This window comes from Pseudomassariella vexata (assembly GCF_002105095.1).
Source record: "Pseudomassariella vexata strain CBS 129021 chromosome Unknown BCR38scaffold_13, whole genome shotgun sequence".
In the NCBI taxonomy this organism is placed as follows: domain Eukaryota; kingdom Fungi; phylum Ascomycota; class Sordariomycetes; order Amphisphaeriales; family Pseudomassariaceae; genus Pseudomassariella; species Pseudomassariella vexata.
The window spans coordinates 1,009,126-1,032,569 of record NW_024467968.1 but is presented as its reverse complement, the minus strand read 5'-3'; the positions used below and the strand labels follow the sequence as shown (position 1 = coordinate 1,032,569).

The 23,444-nt window shown below is 51.1% G+C and overlaps 7 protein-coding genes across 7 annotated transcripts; 4 read left to right on the top strand and 3 right to left on the bottom strand.

The window, feature by feature from the left end:
- Positions 1-58: 58 nt before the first annotated feature.
- Positions 59-3,207, top strand: BCR38DRAFT_326985 (uncharacterized protein; the record flags this gene model as incomplete). Its single annotated transcript, XM_040854819.1, has 3 exons — positions 59-634; positions 695-887; positions 941-3,207. Coding segments are annotated over 3 exons (3,036 nt in total), but the record flags the coding sequence as incomplete, so codon positions are not given.
- Positions 3,208-3,597: 390 nt separating this feature from the next.
- BCR38DRAFT_488744 (pyridoxal phosphate-dependent transferase) lies at positions 3,598-5,079 on the bottom strand (the record flags this gene model as incomplete). Its single annotated transcript, XM_040864314.1, has 1 exon — positions 3,598-5,079. The coding sequence occupies one exon, from the start codon at positions 5,077-5,079 to the stop codon at positions 3,598-3,600; it is 1,482 nt and encodes a 493-aa protein (XP_040712301.1).
- Positions 5,080-5,763: 684 nt separating this feature from the next.
- BCR38DRAFT_445346 (uncharacterized protein) lies at positions 5,764-7,779 on the top strand. The gene is made up of 2 exons (XM_040861007.1): positions 5,764-5,976; positions 6,031-7,779. Exons 1-2 carry the CDS (start codon positions 5,885-5,887, stop codon positions 7,703-7,705), a joined length of 1,767 nt encoding a protein of 588 aa, XP_040712300.1. The 5' UTR covers positions 5,764-5,884; the 3' UTR covers positions 7,706-7,779.
- A 1,165-nt stretch (positions 7,780-8,944) lies between these two features.
- On the top strand, positions 8,945-13,888 carry BCR38DRAFT_445344 (uncharacterized protein). The gene is made up of 10 exons (XM_040861006.1): positions 8,945-9,186; positions 9,290-9,549; positions 9,632-10,720; positions 10,785-11,415; positions 11,467-11,574; positions 11,636-11,973; positions 12,035-12,095; positions 12,157-12,893; positions 12,987-13,337; positions 13,402-13,888. Exons 1-10 carry the CDS (start codon positions 9,035-9,037, stop codon positions 13,578-13,580), a joined length of 3,906 nt encoding a protein of 1,301 aa, XP_040712299.1. The 5' UTR covers positions 8,945-9,034; the 3' UTR covers positions 13,581-13,888.
- A 2,816-nt stretch (positions 13,889-16,704) lies between these two features.
- Positions 16,705-18,195, bottom strand: BCR38DRAFT_351215 (acyl-CoA N-acyltransferase; the record flags this gene model as incomplete). The annotated part of the gene is made up of 1 exon (XM_040856627.1): positions 16,705-18,195. One exon carries the CDS (start codon positions 18,193-18,195, stop codon positions 16,705-16,707), a length of 1,491 nt encoding a protein of 496 aa, XP_040712298.1.
- Positions 18,196-18,427: 232 nt separating this feature from the next.
- On the bottom strand, positions 18,428-19,381 carry BCR38DRAFT_477320 (ribonuclease H2 non-catalytic subunit-domain-containing protein). The gene is made up of 3 exons (XM_040863071.1): positions 19,155-19,381; positions 18,805-19,100; positions 18,428-18,754 (listed from the first exon to the last, which is right to left on the bottom strand). The coding sequence occupies exons 1-3, from the start codon at positions 19,291-19,293 to the stop codon at positions 18,695-18,697; spliced, it is 495 nt and encodes a 164-aa protein (XP_040712297.1). The 5' UTR covers positions 19,294-19,381; the 3' UTR covers positions 18,428-18,694.
- Positions 19,382-20,989: 1,608 nt separating this feature from the next.
- Positions 20,990-22,592, top strand: BCR38DRAFT_460379 (cyclopropane-fatty-acyl-phospholipid synthase; the record flags this gene model as incomplete). The annotated part of the gene is made up of 4 exons (XM_040862407.1): positions 20,990-21,385; positions 21,439-22,103; positions 22,158-22,413; positions 22,482-22,592. The coding sequence occupies 4 exons, from the start codon at positions 20,990-20,992 to the stop codon at positions 22,590-22,592; spliced, it is 1,428 nt and encodes a 475-aa protein (XP_040712296.1).
- Positions 22,593-23,444: the final 852 nt, after the last annotated feature.

Sequence of the window (23,444 nt, the reverse complement as noted above, 5' to 3'; positions counted from 1 at the left end):
GCCGAGCCTGGAAGGGAGCGGCCCGTTGGTGCTACACGACCTGATTCAAGATGGACAGGAAGGCGTCGACATCGTCTTCGTCCACGGGCTCAACGGGCACCGCATCTATAATTGGACCAAGCAGGGCGTGTGTTGGCCTCGGGATCTCCTCGCGCAAGACGTACCCAACGCGAGAATCATTACGTGGGGCTACGCTAGCCCTGTGGCCGACACCAATGCCTTTGCTGACTTGGCGGAGCGGCTGTTAGGCGATATAGCCCGAGCCCGCATCGGCACTTCGCGGCCCATCATCTTTGTCGGGCACGGTATCGGTGGCTTGATCATCAAGGAGGCGCTGGTTACCGCGGCCATGTCTCGTGTTTTTGGCAGCCATAACGAGCTTGGAAATGTGTATCCGAGGACCGTCGGGGTCTTGTTTCTGGGGACGCCGCATACGAACAGTGGAAAACAGAGTCTTGGAGATGTAGTTGCTACGGCTGCGCAGCTTTCCTTTCGTCCGCCGAGCTTACAGCTCGTGAGGGTGTTGAGGGATAGCACCGACGTGTTTGAAAGTCAACGGGACTCTTTTATTCTGGTGTCGAGGGATATCCAGATCGTGTGTGTGAGGGAGTTGCTCAAAACACCCATGGGGACGGTGAGTCAATGGCACAAGGCCAACATTTTTATGTGTTCCTTTTACTGAAACATATGGTAGATGATACCCAGGGAATCGGCAATATATCAAGGCTTCAAAGTCCAACTCGACGAGATACAGGCCGACCACATCAACATGGCCAAGTTTGATAGCAGGACGGATATCGGGTACCAGAAACTAGTCAACCACATTAACAGGCTGGCAAAGGGTGCTTCACCGCAGGAGCTCAAGGCCAGAGCTGTTCGTAATCAGGGTAAGCAACCATTCCAGCATCTTTTCGACATGCTACATCCCTAATCGCCCCAGCAGAAATCCTCGACGCACTCTACTATGACAGCATGGGCGAGAGAGAGGAGCGAATCGACTGTGTCTCAGGAGAGACGTGCTCATGGATTCTCTCAGCTAAAGCAGACGGCGAGACGGCCTCTTCATTCCAGTCCTGGCTACGATCCAGCAGCAGCTCCATCTTCTGGATCAGTGGCAAGGCCGGGTCGGGTAAGTCAACACTGATGAAATACGCCTTCCACAGCGAAGAGACGAAAAGGCTACTGAAAGAATGGGCCGGAAACAGCGATGTCGTAATGACGTCGATGTTCCTCTTCGAAGCCGGGAGCCAAATCCAAAAGTCGCGCGAGGGCATCCTCCGCAGTGCACTGTATCAAATCTTCAGCACCCGACCCGATCTAATGTCGATTGCGTTCCCGAGTTTTTTCGGCTGCGCGTGGCCGCCCCCTACGCCGTTCAACACCGTTATGAACCTTACCCAAGCGTTTTACTCGCTGTTCGCGCACACGTCGGAAACGCTCAAGATATGCTTCTTTGTGGACGGTCTGGACGAGTATCGCATGATGGACAGGCGGGATTACTACACGGAAAAGGACTTTGCCCTGGTGTACGACGAGGAAGAGGGGGATGCGGGGCTCGGATCGAGTCAATGGATCACAGATGCCCATGCCGACATCGCAAGGTTGATTACCGATATGGGGGCTACGGATAAGGTCAAGGTGTGCGTTACAAGCCGTGAGCTGAAGGTCTTCGAGGAGGCCTTTGCCGGTTATCCCCGTCTCCGCGTGCACGAGCTCTCGGGCAAGGCCGTCGCGCGGTACTGTGCGTATCGCCTGGAAAAGGAGGCGCCGGGTTTGTCAGACGTCATGACGGATCTATGCGAGCAGCTGGCCGTGAGATCAGGCGGGGACGTACTCTGGGCTCGTCTGGCCGTGAATATGCTCCTCGAGGGCTCGTTACGCACCCTAGTGGCACGGTTAGACGCGCTCCCCAGTCGACTCGGCGGTGCAGATGGGTTGTATATGAGCATGATAGAGAACCTCAAGCCCGAGTACCAGCGCCACGCCTACAACATCTTTCAGCTTGTGCTGCGGGCCCACCAGCCACCTCATCTCGTCACCCTTGCCTTGGCCGAGCAGGGATACCTAGACCCAGCCACGGGCCAACTCCGAGTCTTACAGGACGAACCCCAAGGCCATAACGCCGAAGGCCTAGCGAAGATGTGTAGCTACATGAAACATCGTTTCGCCCAATGCTGCGCCGGCCTCCTTGAAGCCGAATCCAGCCCGCTCGAGATATCCCAGCGCGTCATCTTCATGCACCAAACAGCCAAAGAATTCGCCGCCCGCAAGGACGTCTGGGACAAAATCCCGGGTAATCCTCGCCCCAATCCGGTAGAGGTCGACTTCTGTCTCCTCAGCGGCTGTGTCCGCCACCTGAAATCCATCGAGACCGTGAGACCCATATGCATACTCCCCAGCGTAGGCTTCAACCCGGAAACCTGGCTCCTTATCGCCAACGCCGTGCGCTACGCGGGGCGCATCGACGGCGAAGGCCCCATCAATAAGGTAGCGTACTGCGATTTACTGGATGAGTTGGACCGCGCGACACAGCAGGCATGGGTCGTCTCGCTGCAGCGCCATCAACCCCTATTTGACGATGCCGAGTGGTCTGATCTGCGTTGTCCGGCTCTCTGTAGACAGCACTGGACGGGATACGAACCTATGGCTTCGGGTCGACCGCCCAAGAGGAACAATTTTTCATCGCTGGCCGTTCAAGCGAATTTGGTGACGTACGTCTCCTCGCGCTTAGCAAATATTGAGCCTGCCTCGGCAAGACGAGACAAGGCGCAAGAACTCCTGGGTTACGCGACCGGCCCCACGGCCGAGGGGATGTCGGCGTGCGTCTCGTTGAGTGGGGATTACGCCGATTTCCACAGCGACATGCCGGATCCTAGAATCCTCGATGTGTTATTTCAGCACGGGGCCGACGCAACGCAGGGTAGTGTGTGGGTAGATGCGCTCAGGGCAGGAAAGCTGTTCTTCACGAGGCAGAGCGTGGCCGTTTCATATTTGATGCAGAGTAGTACCAATTCAGGGCTGATGCAAAATCGGCAGCGGTGGGTGGCTGCTGTGAAGGCGATGCTGGTGCATGGAGCGGATGCGCATGCGCTTGTTGAAAGTGCAGGCGAAGAGTCGAGGATGAAGCCAGCGTTGGAGTTTGTAAGGGAGACGCTGGAGGGGGAGCCCGAGTATGCGGTTGAGCTGGCCGAGTTGGAGGTCCTTATGGGGGTCAGGGGAAGCATGACGTATGGGGCGCATAGGAGAAGTGGTACGTTTCAGTTGGATAGTTAGGATTGACGTTCCTTCTTTTTGGCTTCTAGAAGGGGACCTTTCATGACGGCATTAGAGCACGCGAGCTAGCAGGATTGGATAGAATTTATGATACATTAGTTTGAGAATGGTTAGCCAGGTTTTACCTCGGGGTGGTAGGTACTACTCACTCATGTCTCTCCTATGGTTAAAGTATGTCGGTGCTGAAGAACGGGGTTCGTGAAAGGGACATGGGAAGGATGGCGGGATCGAGAACTCGTTGAAGTACGCGGTTGCATGATTTCTCACGGAACCCGACTTGTCCCTAGGTACTTGTTTGCTGTGTCGGACGCATTTAACCATCGCTTATTTAAACTCATCCATCCCCTTCCCAGATGCTCGACTACCTTCTACCAGTTTACGCCCTGGCTCATTCCTCATCCTACTGATAACCCTACCCAACCTCTCCACCCCCTCCACCAAATCCCCCTCATCCTCCCAAGCAAAGCAAAGTCGTATACCGTTACCAAACCGCACCGCTTCCTCATCCCCATGTACTTCGAACATGTCACCAAACCCGACAATCAACTCCTCCTCCAGCTGACACATCTCCGCAATCGCCTTAGCCGCAGGCCCGTCAGGGAACTTCATCCAAAGGAAATACCCGCCAAACACGCTCTTCTTACTTTCGTCTATTTCGGAGCCCTCGAGGCTACTCTCGTTGACTACCGCCCCCAGAGGGACCAGAACTCTCCCGACCGCTTCCAAAAGCAACGCATGTCTTTTCTGATAAGCCGGCTTAAGCAGACCCTCAATATGCGCCTCCAAATCCCCCGCGCGCAGCATCTCGCACAACACAGCGGCGTTAAGCTGACTAGGTGCACCGCCCGACCTCGTGGATCCCGTCTGCGAAAGACCGAAGGCAAAATCGGGTGTGGAGAAAGTCCAGCCTGTCCGCATGCCGGGGCCGGAGAGCTTGCTGAAGGAAGCGTTGCTGATGGCGTGGCCGAAGTGTTTGCTGGGCGGATCGTGGGCTGAGCAACCGAGTGAAAAGTCTATATCGGCCAGACGGGGGAGGATGGCGGTGGTCAAATCAGATGGTGGGAATGAGGAGAGAGTCGAGGGGGTGGCGGTGGGCCATTGGAGCATGTCGTACACATCGTCACAGACAACCAGGGCGTCGTACTTGCGCGCCAACTTAACTAGGCCATCCCGTCGGCGTAAACTCATCGTTTTGCCTGAGGGGTTCGAGAAGGACGGTACGCAGTAGATGAGGTGCTTGTAGATCTTCCGGTAGGGCTTGGGATCCTTGTACACTGGCTTATCCCGAGAGTTCTTCCCCTCGTCCTCCTCCTCCATGGACTTCAACCCTGCCTCGAGCCACGCGAGGTCAATACCCTCGTCATCCTCCGGCACCGCTTTAAGTCTACCCTCAAATCCGGAATCTAAAAAGATAGGACAGGCAAGGAAATAGCACGGCGCTACCATCCACACGCTCCGCGTGTAGACCGGATCTGTGTAGCTCTGCAGCACGCACGCAATGCTTTGGCTGGCGCCACCGCTGATAGTGATGCGATCCGGTTCCGGCTGCGCCGGCGTCCATGGCTTGTAGAAGCGGTTCAGCCATTGGGCCAACTCCTCGCGCAAGGGCTGGTAGCCAGGGTCTGGTCCGTACAACAGAGCGGGATACGCAATTTCAGGGTCAGCGAGGGCTGTTTGCGACGCCCGAGCTATGGAGGAGGCCGGGAGAAGGGATTTCGCGGGCCATCCGCGCAGGAGGTTAATGGGCTTTTTGGGCGTTGATGAGGACGATGAGGATGCGGGGGTTGGAAATACCACAGACGACATTTTCTGCGGCTTGAGGCGCGTCATGGACAACAAGCGAGTAATCTGAAGTTGCGGTCGAGTAAGAAGCCCTTTGAGCATGCCCAATTGATTTGGTTAGATGGTTGTGGGGGTTGCTTGTTCATTGGTGATGAAGGTTGATGGAGGATTCGCATGACGTCTGACGAGTGGGGCCGAAATCGCTATGAACACCGTCTGCGGAGGTCTCTCGGAGGCGAATACCCCACAATTTGTCAGTCCACCAGGGAAAAAGACATGTAGATTTTATACATTTTGCAGTGGTTGGAAATGCCGCGTCATTGATTCCGCAGAATGGGCCTGTGAGTATCCAGCACGGCGTAGTCGGGCTGCTTCAACTGTGATCAATTAGACACGGCTAAGGCATCCAATTGGCCGGGAATACGTGCAGAGTATATTATAATCAAGTCACAAAATACGTGCCAAGTCTCGATAGACCAAACGATCAGAAAGAGGCGCAAAGAGGTCGTCAGTCTCCGCAGCCAAAATGGAAGTATTCGTGCACTGAAATGGGTCTGAGGATGAAGGTGTACATCTGCGGCACGGGAATAAAGAATCCGTCTACATGTACGAAGCGGAAGTACTTAAACAGGACTTTGCCCAATCAGCGCCTAGACAATCCGAACGAACGAATCGGAATTAGTATGTATCCTTGTCTACCTCTCCGACCAATTGCATGCCATATCTTGCAAGTAGACGAATGACCAGATCAATGTCAGATTGACTTCATTCCAGTAATATCTGCTTTTCACTACGTCGTCATTTCCCGCAACGCAAGGTGAACGTTGAAATGATGTCCGGTCGGTGTGCTCAGTCCAGCCAGTCAAAGGCGAAAGGCCCCAGAGGCAGAGTTAAGGTCAAATCTGGCTGCAGCACCTGCAAGTGAGTCCTCCAGCATTACGCTTGTCCCAGAAACTTGGACTCATCTACGAGCAGGATTCGAAAGGTCAAGTGTGATGAAGGCCGTCCATGCTGTAAGAGATGCATCGGCACTGGGCGCATCTGCGACGGCTACGGCATATGGGGCGGCGGAGGCAACGGGTATGGACAACGTCGTACTGGTCCGAAAGACTCCAATACCGATCCACCACCCAAGTTGGCCGTCACAATCAGTCCAACTGTGCTGGTTGATGATGACCAAGGCTATTTCGAGTGGTTCAGGTACCGAACTGCCTTGAAACTTCCCGGTGCCTTCGTCTCGGCCTTTTGGGACACCTTAGTACTGCAGGCAAGTTCAAGCGAGCCTGCAGTGCTGCACGCCGCCCTAGCCTTGAGTGCCACGCACAAGAAGGAGGTGGTGGGGATTCTCGGCCACGGGAAAGAAAAGAGCTCCTCGGATGGGGATGAGACGTTCGCATTGCGACAATACAGCAAGGCCATCACCCGCCTCCAGGCCCCCTTTCTGGCCAACAATAAGGCTTCCGTCCGCGTGGCTCTCATCACCTGCGCCATTTTCATCTGCCTCGAGTACATCCGCGGACATTACAGGACTGGTCATATCCACCTTCTCAATGGACTGAAGCTCCTCAGAGAATTGCAGTTCTACACCGCCAGCTCGCCTTCCCATGATGCATCTTCCGGCAGCCCCCGTCTTGACTCCGTCGATGAATGCCTCCTCGAGACCTTTTCAAGACTTTACACCCAGGCCAAGATGCTGGAGCAGAGTTTACCCCGAGTTGCCGCCTTCCTGGATACTACGGTGTCCAAACCCCTGGGCCTCACATTCCTCTCCACCCAGCAGGCCAAGTTGCAACTCCAACAAGTGCTGAATGGCGTCACACATCTATCGGAGCAATTCTGTCCAACTACCAACCGCCAAGAAGAAGCAGCAACAACGATATGTCCGCCTGAACTTGTCAAAGTCCAGATTCGCATCAAAGACGAGCTGCGAGTCTGGCTCGAGACGTACAAAGCATCTCATGCCCGCCTGCAGCTTGACCCGACCTCCGCAGACGCATACGCCTACCGGCTTCTGCTCATCCATTACACCTTGATCCAAATCATGGCGGCGACTTGCCTCCCACAGGCCAGCGGGGAATCTCGATTCGACGCCCACAACACCGACTTTGCCGTCATCATAGCCCGGACCATAGATTTCTTCCAATTTCTTTCTTCAAGATCTACAGGATCTGCGTCTATGCTTGACCCCCCACCGGATAGCACCCAAGGCAGTAGGTCTCCGTATACTTCTGAGTTGGGCTGCATCCCGCCGTTGTACTACACGGCTATCAAGTGTCGAGTGCATAGGGTCAGGCTACACGCCATCAGGTTGCTCGAGAACTCTCCGCATCGGGAAGGGATATGGGATGCGATGCTGGCTGCGAGGATTGCACGCCAGGTCATGCAGTTAGAGGAGGAGGACGTCTACGATGATCCCAATATGTTCCATGATGATTTCCCACTCAGCAGTACGCCGGGGGAGGAGCACTTGTCGATGCCGACAATACCCGAGGTTTACAGGATACAGGATGTCCAAGTAGTCCTGCCTGATGACCCGATGGAAAATGTGGTGTTGAAGTGTAGGCGCAGGCGGTATGACGGCAGCTTTGAGACCTTGGTGCGGGAATTCGAAGTTGTCTCTCAGTCTTGGATGAAAGGACGAGGGGTTTAGTGATAGCCAGGAAAACTGTACATGCCAGCTACGTGCCCAAGGTTGCACCCCAATTGAATTGATAATTGATATCCAGTATCCCTCTTAATCTATCTGGCTGTATCATGTACACTTACGGTAAATGACTTACCTGCGACACTTTCTATCTTTACGATTCACCCGACAGTTTAATGCCTATTAGATTGCTGTTTGGCATAACGGGACGCACCTTGCACAACAATTGAGCCTCAACTGAACTGCTATGGTGCGAGATATCTACAAGTACCTCCTATTGACGAAAAAAAGGCATGCTCCCACAAGAACTCTCTGGATATCGTTGCCGTCATTGCAGCTTGCCTAGATGAACCGTCACCTGGTAACGCCACAAGAGCAAGCTGCAGGCCAACACCGGTTTGCCATAGGGCTACACAACATGTAGTGGGGTCGCATTCAACAAAACCAGAGACATATTCCTTGATTCAGTAACACTCGAAGTTCGACGGTCGTCGCCTCCATTTAAGACATGGGACAATCAGTCCTATGGTTGAGTTGGTAGGCAAGGTGGACATGATTTAATTGTTGACGTATTGAAGCAGTTGCTGCATCACTTACGATCTTGGTATCTGGAAGAGTTCTGCAGTCAATCCACTGCGACATATCAGAATCACGCAAAGCTGGGCTTGTTGTACTCCTATGGATGGTCCAACCTTGGAAAACATAACTATGACGCAGACACTGTATACCTTGACACGCGTTGCACTCTTATCTTCGATATTCTCGGTCTCCTGACGTTCATCTTTGGGTTAATATATCTCACTAATCAAGATAATTATCAACTTACGTCTAACTATCGTCGCCTTTGGTACTTTTCTATTTACCGACATGGAGAGCTAACAAGGTATTATAAGTAGATATTTATCCCCTGGAAGGATAGTCCACTCTAACTGCGGTTAAACGGCATTCTACAGAAGACCAAAACCTTTCCAGCATGGTGCCATTCCTCTGTTTCTGTGCCAAATGATGTAGGGGCGTTACCTTGGATTGGCTCGGTTAACCGAACCCACATGGCCATCCCGCATGCCTCTCTCTACACTATCGACGCCATGCATACAATCAGCGAATCGGCTGAGTGGGATCCCAGCCCCCCTGTCGTCGCGAATTCAACCCTGCCAGACCTACATACTGGCGTTGTACGAGCGCATGCCAGCCGTGCTTGCCTCTGCGGGGGTGAAGCTGACGGACCGCCCCCTCACGTCTGAGGTCCCAAAATACAGATTCCTTTTACTCCAAGATTACGTACTAGCATCGACTAGTGTCCGCTGTTTGCTAAGGTTTTATATTGTCGACAACATGATGGCAGGTACACTGCCAACACCGCAACCTTGCCAGACGTGCGGGACGACGGTGGACAAGACGTTTACCTGTATTCAGTGCAACAATCTTGCGTTTTGCGAGAGGTGCTGGCCCAAGTGGATACTACACATACCCGGTGCGGTGGGATGGTCAGTATATTAAAGCCCTTGAATATTCCCTTACGAGTCGGTGGATCAACTGCTGTGAGTACAAATGGAGAGACGCAGGCTAACCATTTCTGTGGGGGCTCAGGGACGGAAAGCCGCACGAAAAGGCGGATCCAGTCGTGGTCCACCGGCTTCGCCAGGTTCTAGAACCAAGCCGCACCGAGGCGCAACATGAGACGGAGCTCCTCGATGATGAAGACACGACGTGGTTCGGTTTCGGTCGCGATGCTTCGGGTCATCCGACATTTCACGACTATGGCCGGTTCGCCGCTATCATGGGTGAGACGTTCTCGGAGGAAACGCCCGAGCGATTCCCTCAGCTTGCATCGTTCATTGGAGAAACTGGTATGTAAAGACTATAACACAAATTCTCAATTGGACCAATGAGGTTTTGTCAAGTCCAGACTCTCTACTAACCATGCTACAGGCGCCGGGAAGAGCACTCTGATCAAGCTTCTGATCGATCGACAGGACTTGGCTTCCCAGGAGGGTTCCAGATATTATGCCCCCGTTACATCATCCAATTATGACCGCATTCCTACCACAGGGGATATTCATCTATACGCGGATCCATCAACGCTGACAACCAGCACGCCGTTGCTCCTAGTTGACTGTGAAGGTCTCAGCGGAGGCGAGGCCATGCCAAAACAGCTTCGACACCGCTCCCAGGACCTCGAAAAAGACTATAGGCGCCTCAGCTCGCCGCGTCAGCTTGCCTGGGCAGACAATCCACAGACACGAAAACGCGAGTTCGCCGTCTCGCAGCTATACCCCCGGATCCTCTACACCTTCTCCGACGTGGTAGTCTTCGTCCTCCGCAACCCACGGGCCTTTGAATCCACCGTCCTAGACAAGCTCCTCCGCTGGGGCGCAGCCTCCATCGACAAGTCCCTGAACCAACCTGTGCTCCCACATGCCATCATTGTGCTCAATGCAACGGAAAGCAACGTCGACGACAAAGAATGGGACGTTACCACAGCGACCGAAATGCTCCTCTCCGACATCCATGGTGCCATCATGCGCGAGCCCTCGCTACAGGAACACGTGCAAACCTGGCGCCGTCGAGGTCGCCATATCAACAGCACCAAGGAGCTGCTCGAATGCTACTACGCCTCTATCACCATTATCCGGATCCCATACAGGGGGTCGTACATGCTGATGAACGAGCAGGCGGGCAAGCTATCGGACCTGATCAAGGAGAGGTGCGCGGCGTCACACCGACGGAAGAAGAGGGTCCGCATGTTGGCTAATACGGAGAAGTTGCAGTTTTACCTGCAGGCGGCGTATGACCACTTTGCCAAGGATTTGGACACGCCATTTGATTTTGTCAAGGAGGCGCTGAGGCATAGCCCCGTGTCGAGGAATTTTGAGGGGAACACACTGAATTTGGCGTTGTCGATTAAGGAGAAGTCGAGTAATATCGATCTGAGGGGGAATGCGGAGCAGATATTCAGGGCGATTGGGCCCATGATTGCGTCGTACGTTATGTTTGATGCTGTGCGGCAGAATTTGCTCGGTAAAGCTACATACTACTTGACTCGTCTGTTGTATGGTGTAGCTTGGCTAATTCAGTGCGACAGGCACGGCAGCACGCCTTCTGGACGACAGATACGCCGAGCCCTGCAACGGTGCCCTCCAGAGCTTCGCAGACATGTACTGGCCCTGCAGCTTCTACAACCCGGCGCATGGAGACGAACTCGGCCGCTGCTGCAACGTCAGATCCGGCCATAACCCCAAAGGCCACCAGAACAAGCAAGGGAAGATCATCGGCAACGGTGACTACGAGTCGGACCTGAACGCCGCCGAGTTTGGTCCCGTTTGGGGCCAGCTGATAAGGGCCAGTTTGGCGCAACTCCAGGCTTCGTCCTTCAGATTGAGTCAAGAGCTCCCGAACAAGACTGAGCTCCAGATTTCTTCGCTTCTCCATCGAGAGCGTCTCAATGAGCTATACTCGAATATCCTGGGCACTGCAACTGACTATGTCAGTTATTCGGCGTGTCTGTGCTGTTTGCGAGAACTGCCAGAATGTACACTACCATGCGGACATGTGCTGTGCCTTCCGTGCATCCAGGTCTATGGGAACAGGACATCGAGGACCACCATTGAGATTACCCGGTGCCCCTTGCATGTACGGGACGTCATCGCCAGTCCGCCTTGGGTCATCGTGACCAAGCCACTGCACGCTGGTGCTCGCGTTCTTTGTCTTGACGGGTATGCACTTTGTGTATTAATGGTCAACGGACACTGACTATTTAATTCTAGTGGCGGCATACGAGGCATTGTGCAGCTTCAAGTACTAAATCAGATGGAGAAGATACTGGGTCCAGATTTACCCATCCAGCTTTTCTTCGATCTCATTGTGGGCACTGAGTAAGAAAATACCATCAGTCCATCGTTCGATGAAATACATCAGTTGACTAACCAGATGAAGCACTGGAGGCATCGTCGCCATTGGCTTGGGCGTTAAGAAATGGACGGTCAACGCAACCATGGATAAGCTTAAGGACATCTGCAAGGAAGCCTTCACTCCACGTGAAATGACGAGCGTGCCGATATTTGGCGCCCTATCTAGTCTTTATCACGGCAGTCTGTACAAGACTCAGCCTTTTACCAAGGCTCTGAAGAGGTACTTCTCGGACCAGCCCTTTTTTGGAGGAGCTACGCATGCCTCCAAATATACCACGTCGATCAAGGTTGCCGTTACTGCTACTACGGCAATGGATCAGCGGGCTGTTGTGTTTGCGAATTACAATCGTCCAGATCCTCCAGGTAAGCGGACAGATAACCCACCGCTTTGCATTATGAAGTGAAGCTATACTAATAGCTTCAGATGCGCCCTACCAGTTCACTCGCTCAGACGTACCATCAAAAGAGATGCACATGTGGGAAGCGTACGTCCCAACTTCCACCTCCATGACAGCTATCCCCACTTACCTACTTACATCAAACCAGCGCCCGCGCAACCTCAGCCACACCCCCATTCTTCAAACCCTTCCTCAAGCCCGAAACGCAAAATGAGTATGTCGGCGGCAGCTTGCACCACGCCTGTCCGATCCGCGTCGCCCACCATGAAGCCAAATCCATCTGGCGCGACCTTGCCGACAGGCCCCCAGACATTCTGTTATCCCTCGGCACAGGCCATAACGTCGGCGACAACACCAGAGACTCCGCCATGGCGGGTCACTCTTCTTCGTCGCTCAACAGCAGCAACCCCACGGGCGTAATCCGCCAAGGCCGCGGCGGCGCGGGGAATTATGTGCGCCAGAACACCTCGACGACGGCGAGTTCTGGGCCAGCGGGGCAGAGGACCACGGGAACAGGGTATTTTATCCGAGATCCGAATACGCCGTTGCTGGTATCATTTAATAACCCGACTGCTGGTGCGGATCGGCTGAATGATCTGACGCATCGAAGGTGTGATAAGACGTGGAACAAGTTTATGAGCGGGAATGCGGTGCACAAGGAGAATCGGGCTCGGTACATGAGGATTAATCCCGAGAGGTTTGAGAAATTGCCCAAGTTGGATAGCCTGAGGGATATGGATAGTCTGGAGCGGGAGACGGAGCATATTATCCGACGAGATGCTGGCCAAATATACGAGGCGGTGCATAGGTTGATTGCGAGCACGTTTTTCTTTGACAAGGATGCTGGTTCGGTAAAGCAAACGGCTTCGGGGTTTACGTGCACTGGTACCAACTACCCCTTTCCACCTGCCACCTTACCCCTGACCCCCATAACCTCAGCAAGTCTTTGGAAAATCAGTGACTGATAAATGGATCCAGGCTCCATCCTCTGCCGCTTCCGTAACTCTTCCCCCGAACTCAAAGCCCTAGGCTGGTTCTTGATCTCTTGCCTCGTCGGCGAATTCGCCCCCTTCTTCCTCCTCGAAGCAACCGGTGACCCGCGCCAGCCCGCCCACCAGGTCGTTCTTACCAACGCTGTGCTCCAGTATATGCACCTGTATGGCCATTTCGCCCTCGACACGGTGCGCATCGATGCCTCGTACGAGAATTCCGAGACGCGCATCTCGCTTTGTCTGCAAACGGCGACGACGTATTCTTCGGGGAGTACGGTGCTACCGATTAGTGGGTTTCCGAGGCTATTGATGGGTGGGGATGGGATTGTTTTGGCGGGTATGTGTTGCCCCCTTTTATAATTTGTGAACTTGACTTAAAAAATTGACTTGAGTGTGTACAGTTCCTTCGCAGACGCATTCGGTTATTGAGAAGAGGCCTGGTGCTATATCACCAGAGCCAGTCGTCAGTCCCGCATCTAGTCTTGGCTCTTTTGGGAAACTTTCCCTGCGGAGAGACTCGGATTTCATGGCTGAGTTGCCTGGAAATTCAGTGCCTCCTGCTGAGCTTCCGGGCCACTGACAGTAAACGAGGGAGACGTCACCGAGTCAGAGCCCACAGCTATTGGGAAGTGATGAGATTACAATTCCCAAGAAGTTATCAAGTTGTACATGGCGTCGCTATCCACATCTGACAGGTGCATTTCTATTAGAGAACAAGATTTCACATGCACTCGTGTTTTGTTTCTTCAGATCCGCCTAGTAGATCAAACACAAAGTTGATCCACGCCAAAAGCGCTATACAAATTCTGTGCGCCATAATTGTCACCTTGCCTATCCTGCTTAACACCCAGGAAAGCATCTCGTAATTCCGTACATTGTGAAGTCGATTACTCTTCGTTAAAACGATGCTGGAAGCATCTCTGAAAACCCCCCATTAGTATGCCATGCAACATCGCAGCTATATATCAGGATTCCCCCGAGTGTAATGCTAACATATCCTATAGACTGTATAAATGATATAACAGGAGCCACCTATTGTGGTTTGCTTATTGATATTTTCAAATTAATCATTTTATCAATTATATCATCCACATGTCAAAATATTGGCTCATAATAAGATACCTAAGATATCTTCATTTGTAGACTCATACGTAGACTATTTGGAAACCTATGTACTATCGGACTTATTGAAAGCTATAAAAAAGCATATGATTACAGGTGTCTCTGATATCCCCAAGTCCAAAAGAGTGAAGGTGTACATAAGCGCCTCGAGTACAGAAAAGTGAGCCTCTTGGCTGCTTACATCAGAACAAGTAAGAGACTCTAAATCAGCGTCGAGCACGAAAGAGCTAGAAAAAGAGGGCTGGTGCGGTCCAACATGTACCAGCTAAGCAAGATTGGAGTTTATGACAAGGAGACCGTACTGTGAAGTTAAAGTGACCACCAGAATTCATATTTACCTTCATATAGTCACGAGGCTTTGATTAGCGTTCTCAGATGTCAGTTTGTCACTGGTAACATTTAAGCACTCAAGAAAACTAATACAAATGGTGTCAACGCAGCCCACGCAGCCCAGTGCTTCACTTGACTTGCATGTGTTATGCATTTTCGATCCAGTTACAAACGCACACGAAACTGGCGATCAGCTTCAGGCTAACCTGAATATTCAACACCTTGAATTCGCATCAACTACCACTTCCTCACTTCTCATCCTGCGAAAACAATGGAAGAGCCTGCAGTCAGCGCTGAAGAGGCTTCCAGAGGGGACTTCACCGCTATGAATGCCATCGTTTCTGTTGCAACCTCTCGCGACGTATCGAGGCCCCGTATACGCAAAAGTGGCTCAAGTGAGTCAAAACAAAAGGAGCGCCCTGCATCATGCAGCAGAGACCGGTCAGATACGTAGAGCAAATGGACTTTTATCTAGCTCTAAAAACGCGCTGCGTCTTCCCCACTAACTCTGAAGCATCAACATAACCACAATATAACTAGAAAGCACGACGATGCACCTAAACCATAGGCAGATTACATACAGCAGAACCTAATTAAGCGCAACCATCTATCAAAAAGGGAGTTCTTACCCGAAGCGAGACTAGCGGTAACTACAGCCGCTACGTGCGGTATCAAGGACTTTAGATCCGAGTACCGCTTAATAGTAGCTAAGATTATAAAAGGCGCTAAAATAGCTAATACCACGAAAATTATAAATCGAAGGAGAGATAAACTTAAAACAACGCCTGGAGATGACCGCTATCTACTTTTTCGGCCAGAAAACATCCCTGGGATATCTATATTAAGCTCGTGAAGAAAGCAGACCTCCCGGCTATGTATAAGACGGTTAAGCTAATTTATAGCGCTAATGCCTCGAAAAGTAATGCTGTGTAGAGTATATTATATTAACAGAAGTCGACGCTCGGGAGCGATTTAAGATCTTTCATTTTTAAATAGTGTAGTGGGGTAAGGCCAGACGTTAGGAAAATAGATGACGGAGCGGGGCGGATCTTTTACTTTTCTTTAAGGGGCTTATAGCTACAATTTCTTTTCACTAACTATTGAAACGGGGTCAGGCGGTCAGTAGGATATACCTACCACCTAACACACTGAACAGACGGCTCTAGTTTCAACAGATCAGACGAAGATCGTGGTACTGGTTGCAAGAGCGAAGCTCTTTCAAGTCTTGTGCGTAAGATGGTCGGATGTGCCTCTGCGACTAGCGACGAGACAATTCACAGAATAAGACGTCTAGCTCTAGGAAACAAATTAAAGCTCTCACTAGCACTAGATTGGTCTGATCAGGACAAGAGGACAGCTCCTGTGATTATCAAGGTGATACGTGACCCCATGGGGGGTTGCCCTATAGCTAGAGATAAGATAGATAAGAGCTATAAAAGAGCTCTGCCAGGCCAGAATAGCTGACCTGGCATCCTTTTCCAATACAACAATTCACACCCCATATGCACTCGCATCACGATACTAGTAATTCGCCAACGTCTGCTTATATTCTTTAAAAGCGTTTATATTTATGTAGTGCTCCACAGTAGCTTGAAGCACAGTATCCAGGTAATCGATTAGGCTACTTATGGCCTTGGTCTTAACATAATTTAGTGTATTAGAATTACAGTACTACAGTTTGTAGTGCCTGAAGTAGTTATGATCAGTATACATGATTATCTATAACCTCTTCAATCAATGGATGATGAAATTACCAATGGTCCATGACAGGGCACCCCAATTTTCGTAGAAGCAATCCTACTAGGTCTAGCATGAGAACGACGAAGTAACAGTACAATGTTCGTCTACCTAGAAGAATGCGGTTGAAGCATTGGGAATTGGGTATCTATTTTGACTGGACCTAATGCCGATTGACCCGTTAATGACAGTTTGTCGTTTTTCATCCCAGATTCCCTTACTGAGACCCAAGAGCTTTACCACGCTCTACCGCCGGATTATCCACGGATCCCCCGCATTGTTGATTTATTCACAAGATCCATTTTTGGACTGCGAAGAAGATTACAGATGCACCTCTAGTGTTTGATTCTGATCCAAAGCCACCAGCAAATGTTCAGCGAGTGCCCTAACGGTGACTCGTACTCTAGCGAGGAATTTCCGGTGCGATGAGGGTGTGGCGTGACGTCGTTATCGAAAAGAGGTGCCCGTAGGATGAAGTTGGTGCGATGATGAAATTATCCATACACGGGTTGCTACTACCAACCCCAGGTACGTGACGAAGCAGTAAAAACCGGGGGCTTCCACTGTATGCGTTCCGGCGCAATGTACCTCTTTTGCTTCGACCTCGCCTTCTCTCTCGCCTGTATCATCTTCTCCGGCAATACCACCTTGTGTTCTCCCTTGTGATACACCTGCATCTTAAGCGCCTGAAGAGTGTGCTCCACATCCTGGGTCGTCATAGCCAAGGCTGTGGATATTGACTCGATGGTGCATCTCTCGTCGCGTTCGTTGTACTCGACCAACAGGTCAATGATGTTTTCGGACCAATATTGTCGGTAACTGAGAAGACCCAGATCAGACAGTGGCTTCTCCGGAGATCCCAGCTTGCCCTCAATCTTGGACAGTTCGTACGAGAACTGGATCAGCAACCGACCGAACCCCTTTCTTTGGTACTGAGGCATGGTCAGGATACAAGCAACGTTGTACCCATCGGCGCATTCCTTTTCCTTGGAAAAATACCCCACCAGGTGTTGCCCCTTCTCAGTCTTTTGTGTCATGACATAGAACAAGAACGGATCCACATCGTAGTATAAGGTCTTATGGTCCAGAAACATCTTGGAAAGGAGGCACAGATTACGACACCATGTGCGCTGCCTCCGACCGTCGATCTCGAAAAATGAAACGTAGTCGTCGCGATAGATCTCATTTCCAGGAGGGTGTTGTAGTGTGCACTTTTGTCGGTGCCTGGCAAAGGACTTGAGGTCGGCGTAGTAGCTTAGGCAAAACTCGCAGACAGATATAGCATCCTCTTGTGTGAAAGACTCCGGGTATGGCGAGAAGTACCATGGGAAAAGATCGTATTTCCCAAATTGCACCTTTGAAATGTTTCGAATTCGCGAAAGTTCGGTCGGGTTTTGTGTCATCGAACCACCGGTTCGCAGCTTCTCGATCTCGGCTTCTCGGCTGAACCCGTCATCCTCTTTCTTGATGTCGGGCGTGTTCTCATCCTCATCCAGATCCATTTCATCACCTGCAGCTGCAGGCGTCTGTCCCGCCTTCGATTCTAAGTCTCTCGGCGTGGACGGTGCCTTCGACTGGGGCTGAGAATCGACGAATTCGGACCACGGATGGTTTGGGGTGGCTGCTTCGGATGTGACAGACTGTTCCCGCTTCCCCGGACGCTTCTGGATTTTTTTGGACAAGTTCTTCTTTTGGGCCGTTGCGCCTTGCTTGTTTTTCCCATCTTTCGGTTTGTCCTTGTCAGGATTCGGCCACTCGACATCTTGCTCAAAGTTGATTCTTTTGACCGGTACCCATTCATCAAGTCGCTTGTTGAAGTTGTCGAAGTTGCAGTAGAATTGGCGCCCGCTTTTGGTGTCTTTAATGCTTAAAATTTCAGCGCGACGAGCTTGTCCGTCTTTCTCGACCATAGCAATGCAGCCGACTCGCAGCGTGTCAGGGGTGGCCTTGTTCTTTTGTCGGGGTCCATCGGACCCGACGGTGGCCTCTAGTATTCCGGGACTCATGATGGATATCGATGATCCCGCGGTGTTGTTTGATGGAAATGAAGAGTTGAATTCGACTTGACGGTCGCAACTGGAAATGGGCAGTCGAGCTGGAGGGGCAAGGCTGTCAAAAGAATGGATCCTGGCGTTTTCAGCCTAGCAGCTTTGGCCAATCATTGAGCGATTACTGACAGGGTCAAGCTAGCATAAACTGCATAAAGTTGCGCCAACCCGACATCATCACCCATCATCGGGATGAGAATGGCGACTTGGGTTTGTCTGAGAGGATCATCGAATCTGAAATTGGACGAACTATCACTCCACTGAGGCCGGGCTCATGCTTTACGTGTTCTTTATTACTTCTGCAACCTCAGGAAGTACATGGTACGAGGGTACTTTGATGTCATCGAACAGGTTTCCCTACTTTGATGGCTGCAACTGGATAAAGGTTACTGTACAACGAGGACTCCAATCGCGAAATTATACTCCATAACGCCGCTCTTAAATATAAACATATAAATCAACAGGCCCCAGTTCTTCCTTTCGTCGGTCCAACATCCTGCGAAGGATACGAGTGTATCTGATCTCAGTGTTAGTCACAGGCCAAAGCACAAGAACCTGCATCCTTACCTGTTCAGCAAAAGACACCCATTCCTCAATGCCCCTAACGAAAGGATCTGCACTCGACTCGGCCAGAGACTCATGTCCCCAGACGACAACGTTGTCGAATTGGGCCTTTCCCTTCATAAGAGCAGTTTCGACCGCTTCTGGCAGTTCCTGCACATCCGCCTCTTCGTCCATCTCTTCCTTCGGAATTTCGGCCTTCGTCGGCCCCTTCTCAACCACGGAGCCATAATAGCCTTTAGGCAATTTCATCTCCTTGCCGTGGAGTTTCCTCCCCCTCAAGTATGCAATCTTCATGCCACCTAATGCTTATAAGTAGCCGCCATGTACTAGTGCAGTCTCCGATCACAACTCACCTTTACTCTCACTTGGGGACCAGTATGGGTCCACGGGGTCAACATGGCCATCGTGATGTATCCGACACGGCAGCAGATGCAATTGGGATTTATTCGGGTTTGCTGGGTCACCCGAGACAGTAAGTATTGGTTGCGACATCTTGACGAGATCTGGGAATAATGGCGCTGGGTGACAAACAGAGTGAGGTGTCTTATTGTTACTTCGTACTGACCGTGTCTAAAGACGCGTTCCGAATGGTAAAGCGCGACTTGGCTGCAGGGTCTAGGTTAGACGCGTTAATTGCCAGCCATGTGCGATAAGCTTATCGGCATCAAAGAATCGCTGCTGCCCCGCCAATCTAATTTAAGCTTTCGCAGTTCTGATGGACGTTGCCGACGCACGTGCTTGGCATCTGAATGTTCTTAACGACCTCAGTTCGACCAGACGATGCTGTCTCCGGCTAACCAGCTTCCGAGTGACGACAGTAGCATTTCACATCCTTGATTGACAAATTTGATTGTCCAAAACCAGATTCTTCATACGATCCTTGAATTACGCCGGATCTCGGACATCTTTTCATGCCGTGCGGCAGTGTGATGCGACCTAGACAAGAGGCCAAAAATTTCCTTGAAAGTGTTGATGTCATTGACGCCGCTCCACTTCAGCACCGTTCCCTTTTTCGCACTGGACCATGAAGGGCTTCAGCCACGCGTCCCGGCTCTGCCGATGGCTCATCAGCCCTTGGAGCGATACAGATAATTCCTGATAGTAGCCAACTCATTCCATGTGGCAATCTCACTGATCCAGCAGGCTCGCGGATCGATATAAGCTATCAAGGGGGAGAAAGGATGCGCTCTGGATATCACAGAAGCAAGGCTGTCAAATTTTCAGAACAGCTGCGGCGGTCAACCCTAAAACGGTATAGTTCATGCAGCCTTCTCGCATGTACTTGCTCGTGAATCAAATACTTGTACGCAAGGCCTTATCTGCTTTTCAGCTGTTCTGCTGAACGGTCCCGCTCATGGCACTATTCTTGGCCACTATCTTAAAGATCTCATGTTTGGTTATTCTAAAATTGTGGTGTCGAGAATGTCAAGCTTCTCAAACTCAAGTTCAACCCCTACAAGCAGTCACTAGCACATGGCCATGTCAAGGGGGCTCATGGGCCTGTAACGCCGTCACCGACCTGCCCCGCCACCGAGATCTGTGATCCTCCAAGGACATTGTGGGCTATCCGATCTCAGTGTATTGGCTCGCCTTTGACTGTGGTTTTACAAGGTGCAAGACCTCCACTCTCGTAGCGTCGCAAGTACCCAGCCCGAGACAATTCGGGTCGGTCCCTGCTTCACCCGTTCTCAGCATCCCTGTCCAAGCCCTCAGACCGCATATCGAGCGCCTGCAAAATGCCGTATTCTCCACTCTTCACGCACTTCTTGTGTTATCAGTGCCGGCAATATGGACAGTAGAGAGCCATGGGGCTGCGCCAGTGCGCAACCTGTAGTGTTAACGACTTCATCAAGCGGGGCTGGGACTTACAGAAGCTTGAGCTTAAATGTTTTGTTTCCCCTTGATGGCCGCTTGCTCTGCTGGTCTTGCTTGCTCCTCTCTTTTGGTCGCACTCGTCACATTCGTCTAATTGCGATATCTTTCCCTTGTATTTGTAGCCACGGCGGCTCATCACGTCCATAGGGTCGTTCGCAACTGTCGGCGTCATCTCGTTCAAACTTCACCAACAGGGGCATTTCAAGTACATTCGATCAGTCCCTGCCAGCTCGAAACTCACGGTCGTTATTACTTTGCTGCGCAACAACCTCTCATTGCCACCTTAACATTTTGTCCAATTGACAAGGGGAAAATGGTACCCTCGATCCCATCCTTCGTTAAACGCCCGCTGTTGTACGGCGCCGATTTTGCACGCGGTTCTCTTGGAAGCTTGACGTGGGGGCCGGCATTAGTGATAGCCAAGTCAGCGATACTCGCGGTGTTTTCCAGTATAGACGTTGGGACTCTGCTCTTGGTGGATGAACCTGCTGGGACGCGATTGGTATACGGCCAGAAGCTTAGGTCCAAAACCAATCAACTCACGAATGGAGACAGCACCGTCAGAAGGGCGGACACAATCCCGCGCGTCGAGGTTGTAGTCAAGAATGAAGCTTTCTGGATGCGATTATTCCTCTTCGCCGACATGGGGTTCGCGGAATCTTACATGCTGGGCGAATTCGAGTGTGCAGACTTGACGGCGTTCTTCCAAGTCAGTGCCTCCATCCTTGCGACACAAATGACCCCTGACTGACACAGCCATAGTTATTCATTGCGAATAGAGATCAGATGAGTAATGGAACCACCTTATTCTCTTCCATCTCAGGCGCAATCACAAGTATCGCCCGCACGACCAACACGCTATCGAATGCGCTGCTTAACATCTCGGCACATTACGATATTAGCAATGACATGTTCGCCGCCTTCTTGTCTGAAGACATGACTTACTCTTGTCCCATATGGAAACCTCGCACCGCCGACTCTGAACCGGAAGAAACTTTGCAAGAAGCACAAATGTCGAAATTGCAACGGTTCATCGATGGCGCCCATATAAAGCAGTCGGATCACGTCTTGGAAATAGGAACGGGATGGGGCTCTTTTGCGATCGAGGCGGTGAGACAGAGAGGGTGTCGAGTCACGAGCCTGACGCTATCGAAGGAGCAAAAGATACTCGCAGAAGAAAGGATCAGAAAGGCGGGGTTTGCGGATCGAATTGAAGTCAAGCTGATGGACTACAGGAACTTGCCGATCCCAAATTCGCCATACGACAAAATCGTGTCGATCGAGATGTTGGAAGCAGTAGGAAAGGAGTTTTTGGCGACTTATTTCTCACACATTGATCGCTTACTTAAAAAGAAGGGCGGAATCGCCGTGTTCCAGTGCATCACCATGCCAGAAGGTCGATACGAGGCATATTCAAAGAGTGAGGAGTAAGCAAGCCACGTACCCAAACAGTCTCCGCACTGCTACTAACCAACCTGCAGCTTCATTAATAAGCACATTTTCCCCGGTGGTCACTTGCCCTGTGTTACGCAGCTGCTCAACCATATCAATATTGAATCCCACGGTACCTTGATTGTGGAGCGCATCGAAAACATTGGCGGGCACTACGCAAAAACACTGCGGTTATGGAAGGAGGCGTTCATGGCCAATTTTGATTACAAGATTCGCCCAGCGCTGAAAAGCGAACACCAAAACATGACGTCTGAGGAGATTGAAGTATTTCGGAGAAAGTGGGAGGTCGGTGACACTCCGAGCCCCTTTCTCAAAGCACTAAGCGCAAACACATTACTGACGACTAGTAATAGTACTACTTTACCTATTGCGAAGCGGGTTTTCTGACCAAGACCTTGGGCGATGTGATAATCACCGTGGGGCGTGAAGGCGCCATGGAGTTGATGGAAGATATCCCTGTTTGATTTCCGTCTGTGCCCGTTCGGCGTAGATTCTATGTGTTCTATTCTCTTCATGTTGGGACAGCCATGCGAAGCTCCACTTCTTTGGATAGCATAGCGTAGCGTGTAACTAGAGTGGAATAGAATCAGACTTGGCATAAAGTCGGGAGTAAATACTTTCTTAACCATGAGACCGACTTCTGGTTGAGGTATTGTATAGTCTATATAGTCGGTATCTAGCACTCCCGATATATCAGACGTACAGCTCGCAGTCCTCAGGGGACTCGAACAGTTGCAACGTGACAGGCCAAAAACGTGCCATCGAAATACACATACCATAGAGATCTAGTACAGAATTAGTTTCGTAGCGACTTAGGAGACACCAACAATCGAGATGTTGCTCTGACAGAACTGAATAATTAGCTAAATTCTCCTTATACCATTTGGCCAGGAAGTTATGTGAGTATGGCTAGTAAGTCTATATTCCAGACGCACCAGGGGATACTGAAGTGCTACCCAATACGCGACGGCAGTCGCCAACGTGTATACAAATATACATGTACCTAATCTTTTGAAAAAAACATAATCAGGGCTGAACATGTTCACTGGTGATCGGTTGGTCACACTTTGCACTGCCTATACTCAAACAGACTACAGCTGTATTGGGTGACATGCATGATGTTTTGTAATACAGTCGATCTTTCTTAACAAAACACGGTATCTAGTATGGACAAGTACAACCCCAGATATATCCGTCAAGCCTAAAACCGGCGGTTTGAGCGACTAGTGAGAATGTCTATTTGATATGTTTCAGCTTTATGTCATGTTTGATCGATACCTCCGAACTTCACCAATTCATCGCCAAATTTGGAAGTG

What these genes read in the sequence shown, in the direction of transcription:
- BCR38DRAFT_477320 (XM_040863071.1), bottom strand. Translation starts at nt 19,293, where the DNA reads ATGTCGCAACCAATACTTACTGTCTCGGGTGACCCAGCAAACCCGAAT. An exon ending in GTCCCCAAGTGAGAGTAAAG is followed by an intron (nt 19,101 to 19,154) that starts GTGAGTTGTGAT and finishes TATAAGCATTAG; the next exon opens with GTGGCATGAAGATTGCATAC. An exon ending in GGGTGTCTTTTGCTGAACAG is followed by an intron (nt 18,755 to 18,804) that starts GTAAGGATGCAG and finishes CACTGAGATCAG; the next exon opens with ATACACTCGTATCCTTCGCA.
- BCR38DRAFT_445344 (XM_040861006.1), top strand. Translation starts at nt 9,035, where the DNA reads ATGATGGCAGGTACACTGCCAACACCGCAACCTTGCCAGACGTGCGGG. An exon ending in ATCGTTCATTGGAGAAACTG is followed by an intron (nt 9,550 to 9,631) that starts GTATGTAAAGAC and finishes ACCATGCTACAG; the next exon opens with GCGCCGGGAAGAGCACTCTG. An exon ending in TTCGGGGTTTACGTGCACTG is followed by an intron (nt 12,894 to 12,986) that starts GTACCAACTACC and finishes AAATGGATCCAG; the next exon opens with GCTCCATCCTCTGCCGCTTC.
- BCR38DRAFT_445346 (XM_040861007.1), top strand. Translation starts at nt 5,885, where the DNA reads ATGATGTCCGGTCGGTGTGCTCAGTCCAGCCAGTCAAAGGCGAAAGGC. An exon ending in TCTGGCTGCAGCACCTGCAA is followed by an intron (nt 5,977 to 6,030) that starts GTGAGTCCTCCA and finishes ATCTACGAGCAG; the next exon opens with GATTCGAAAGGTCAAGTGTG.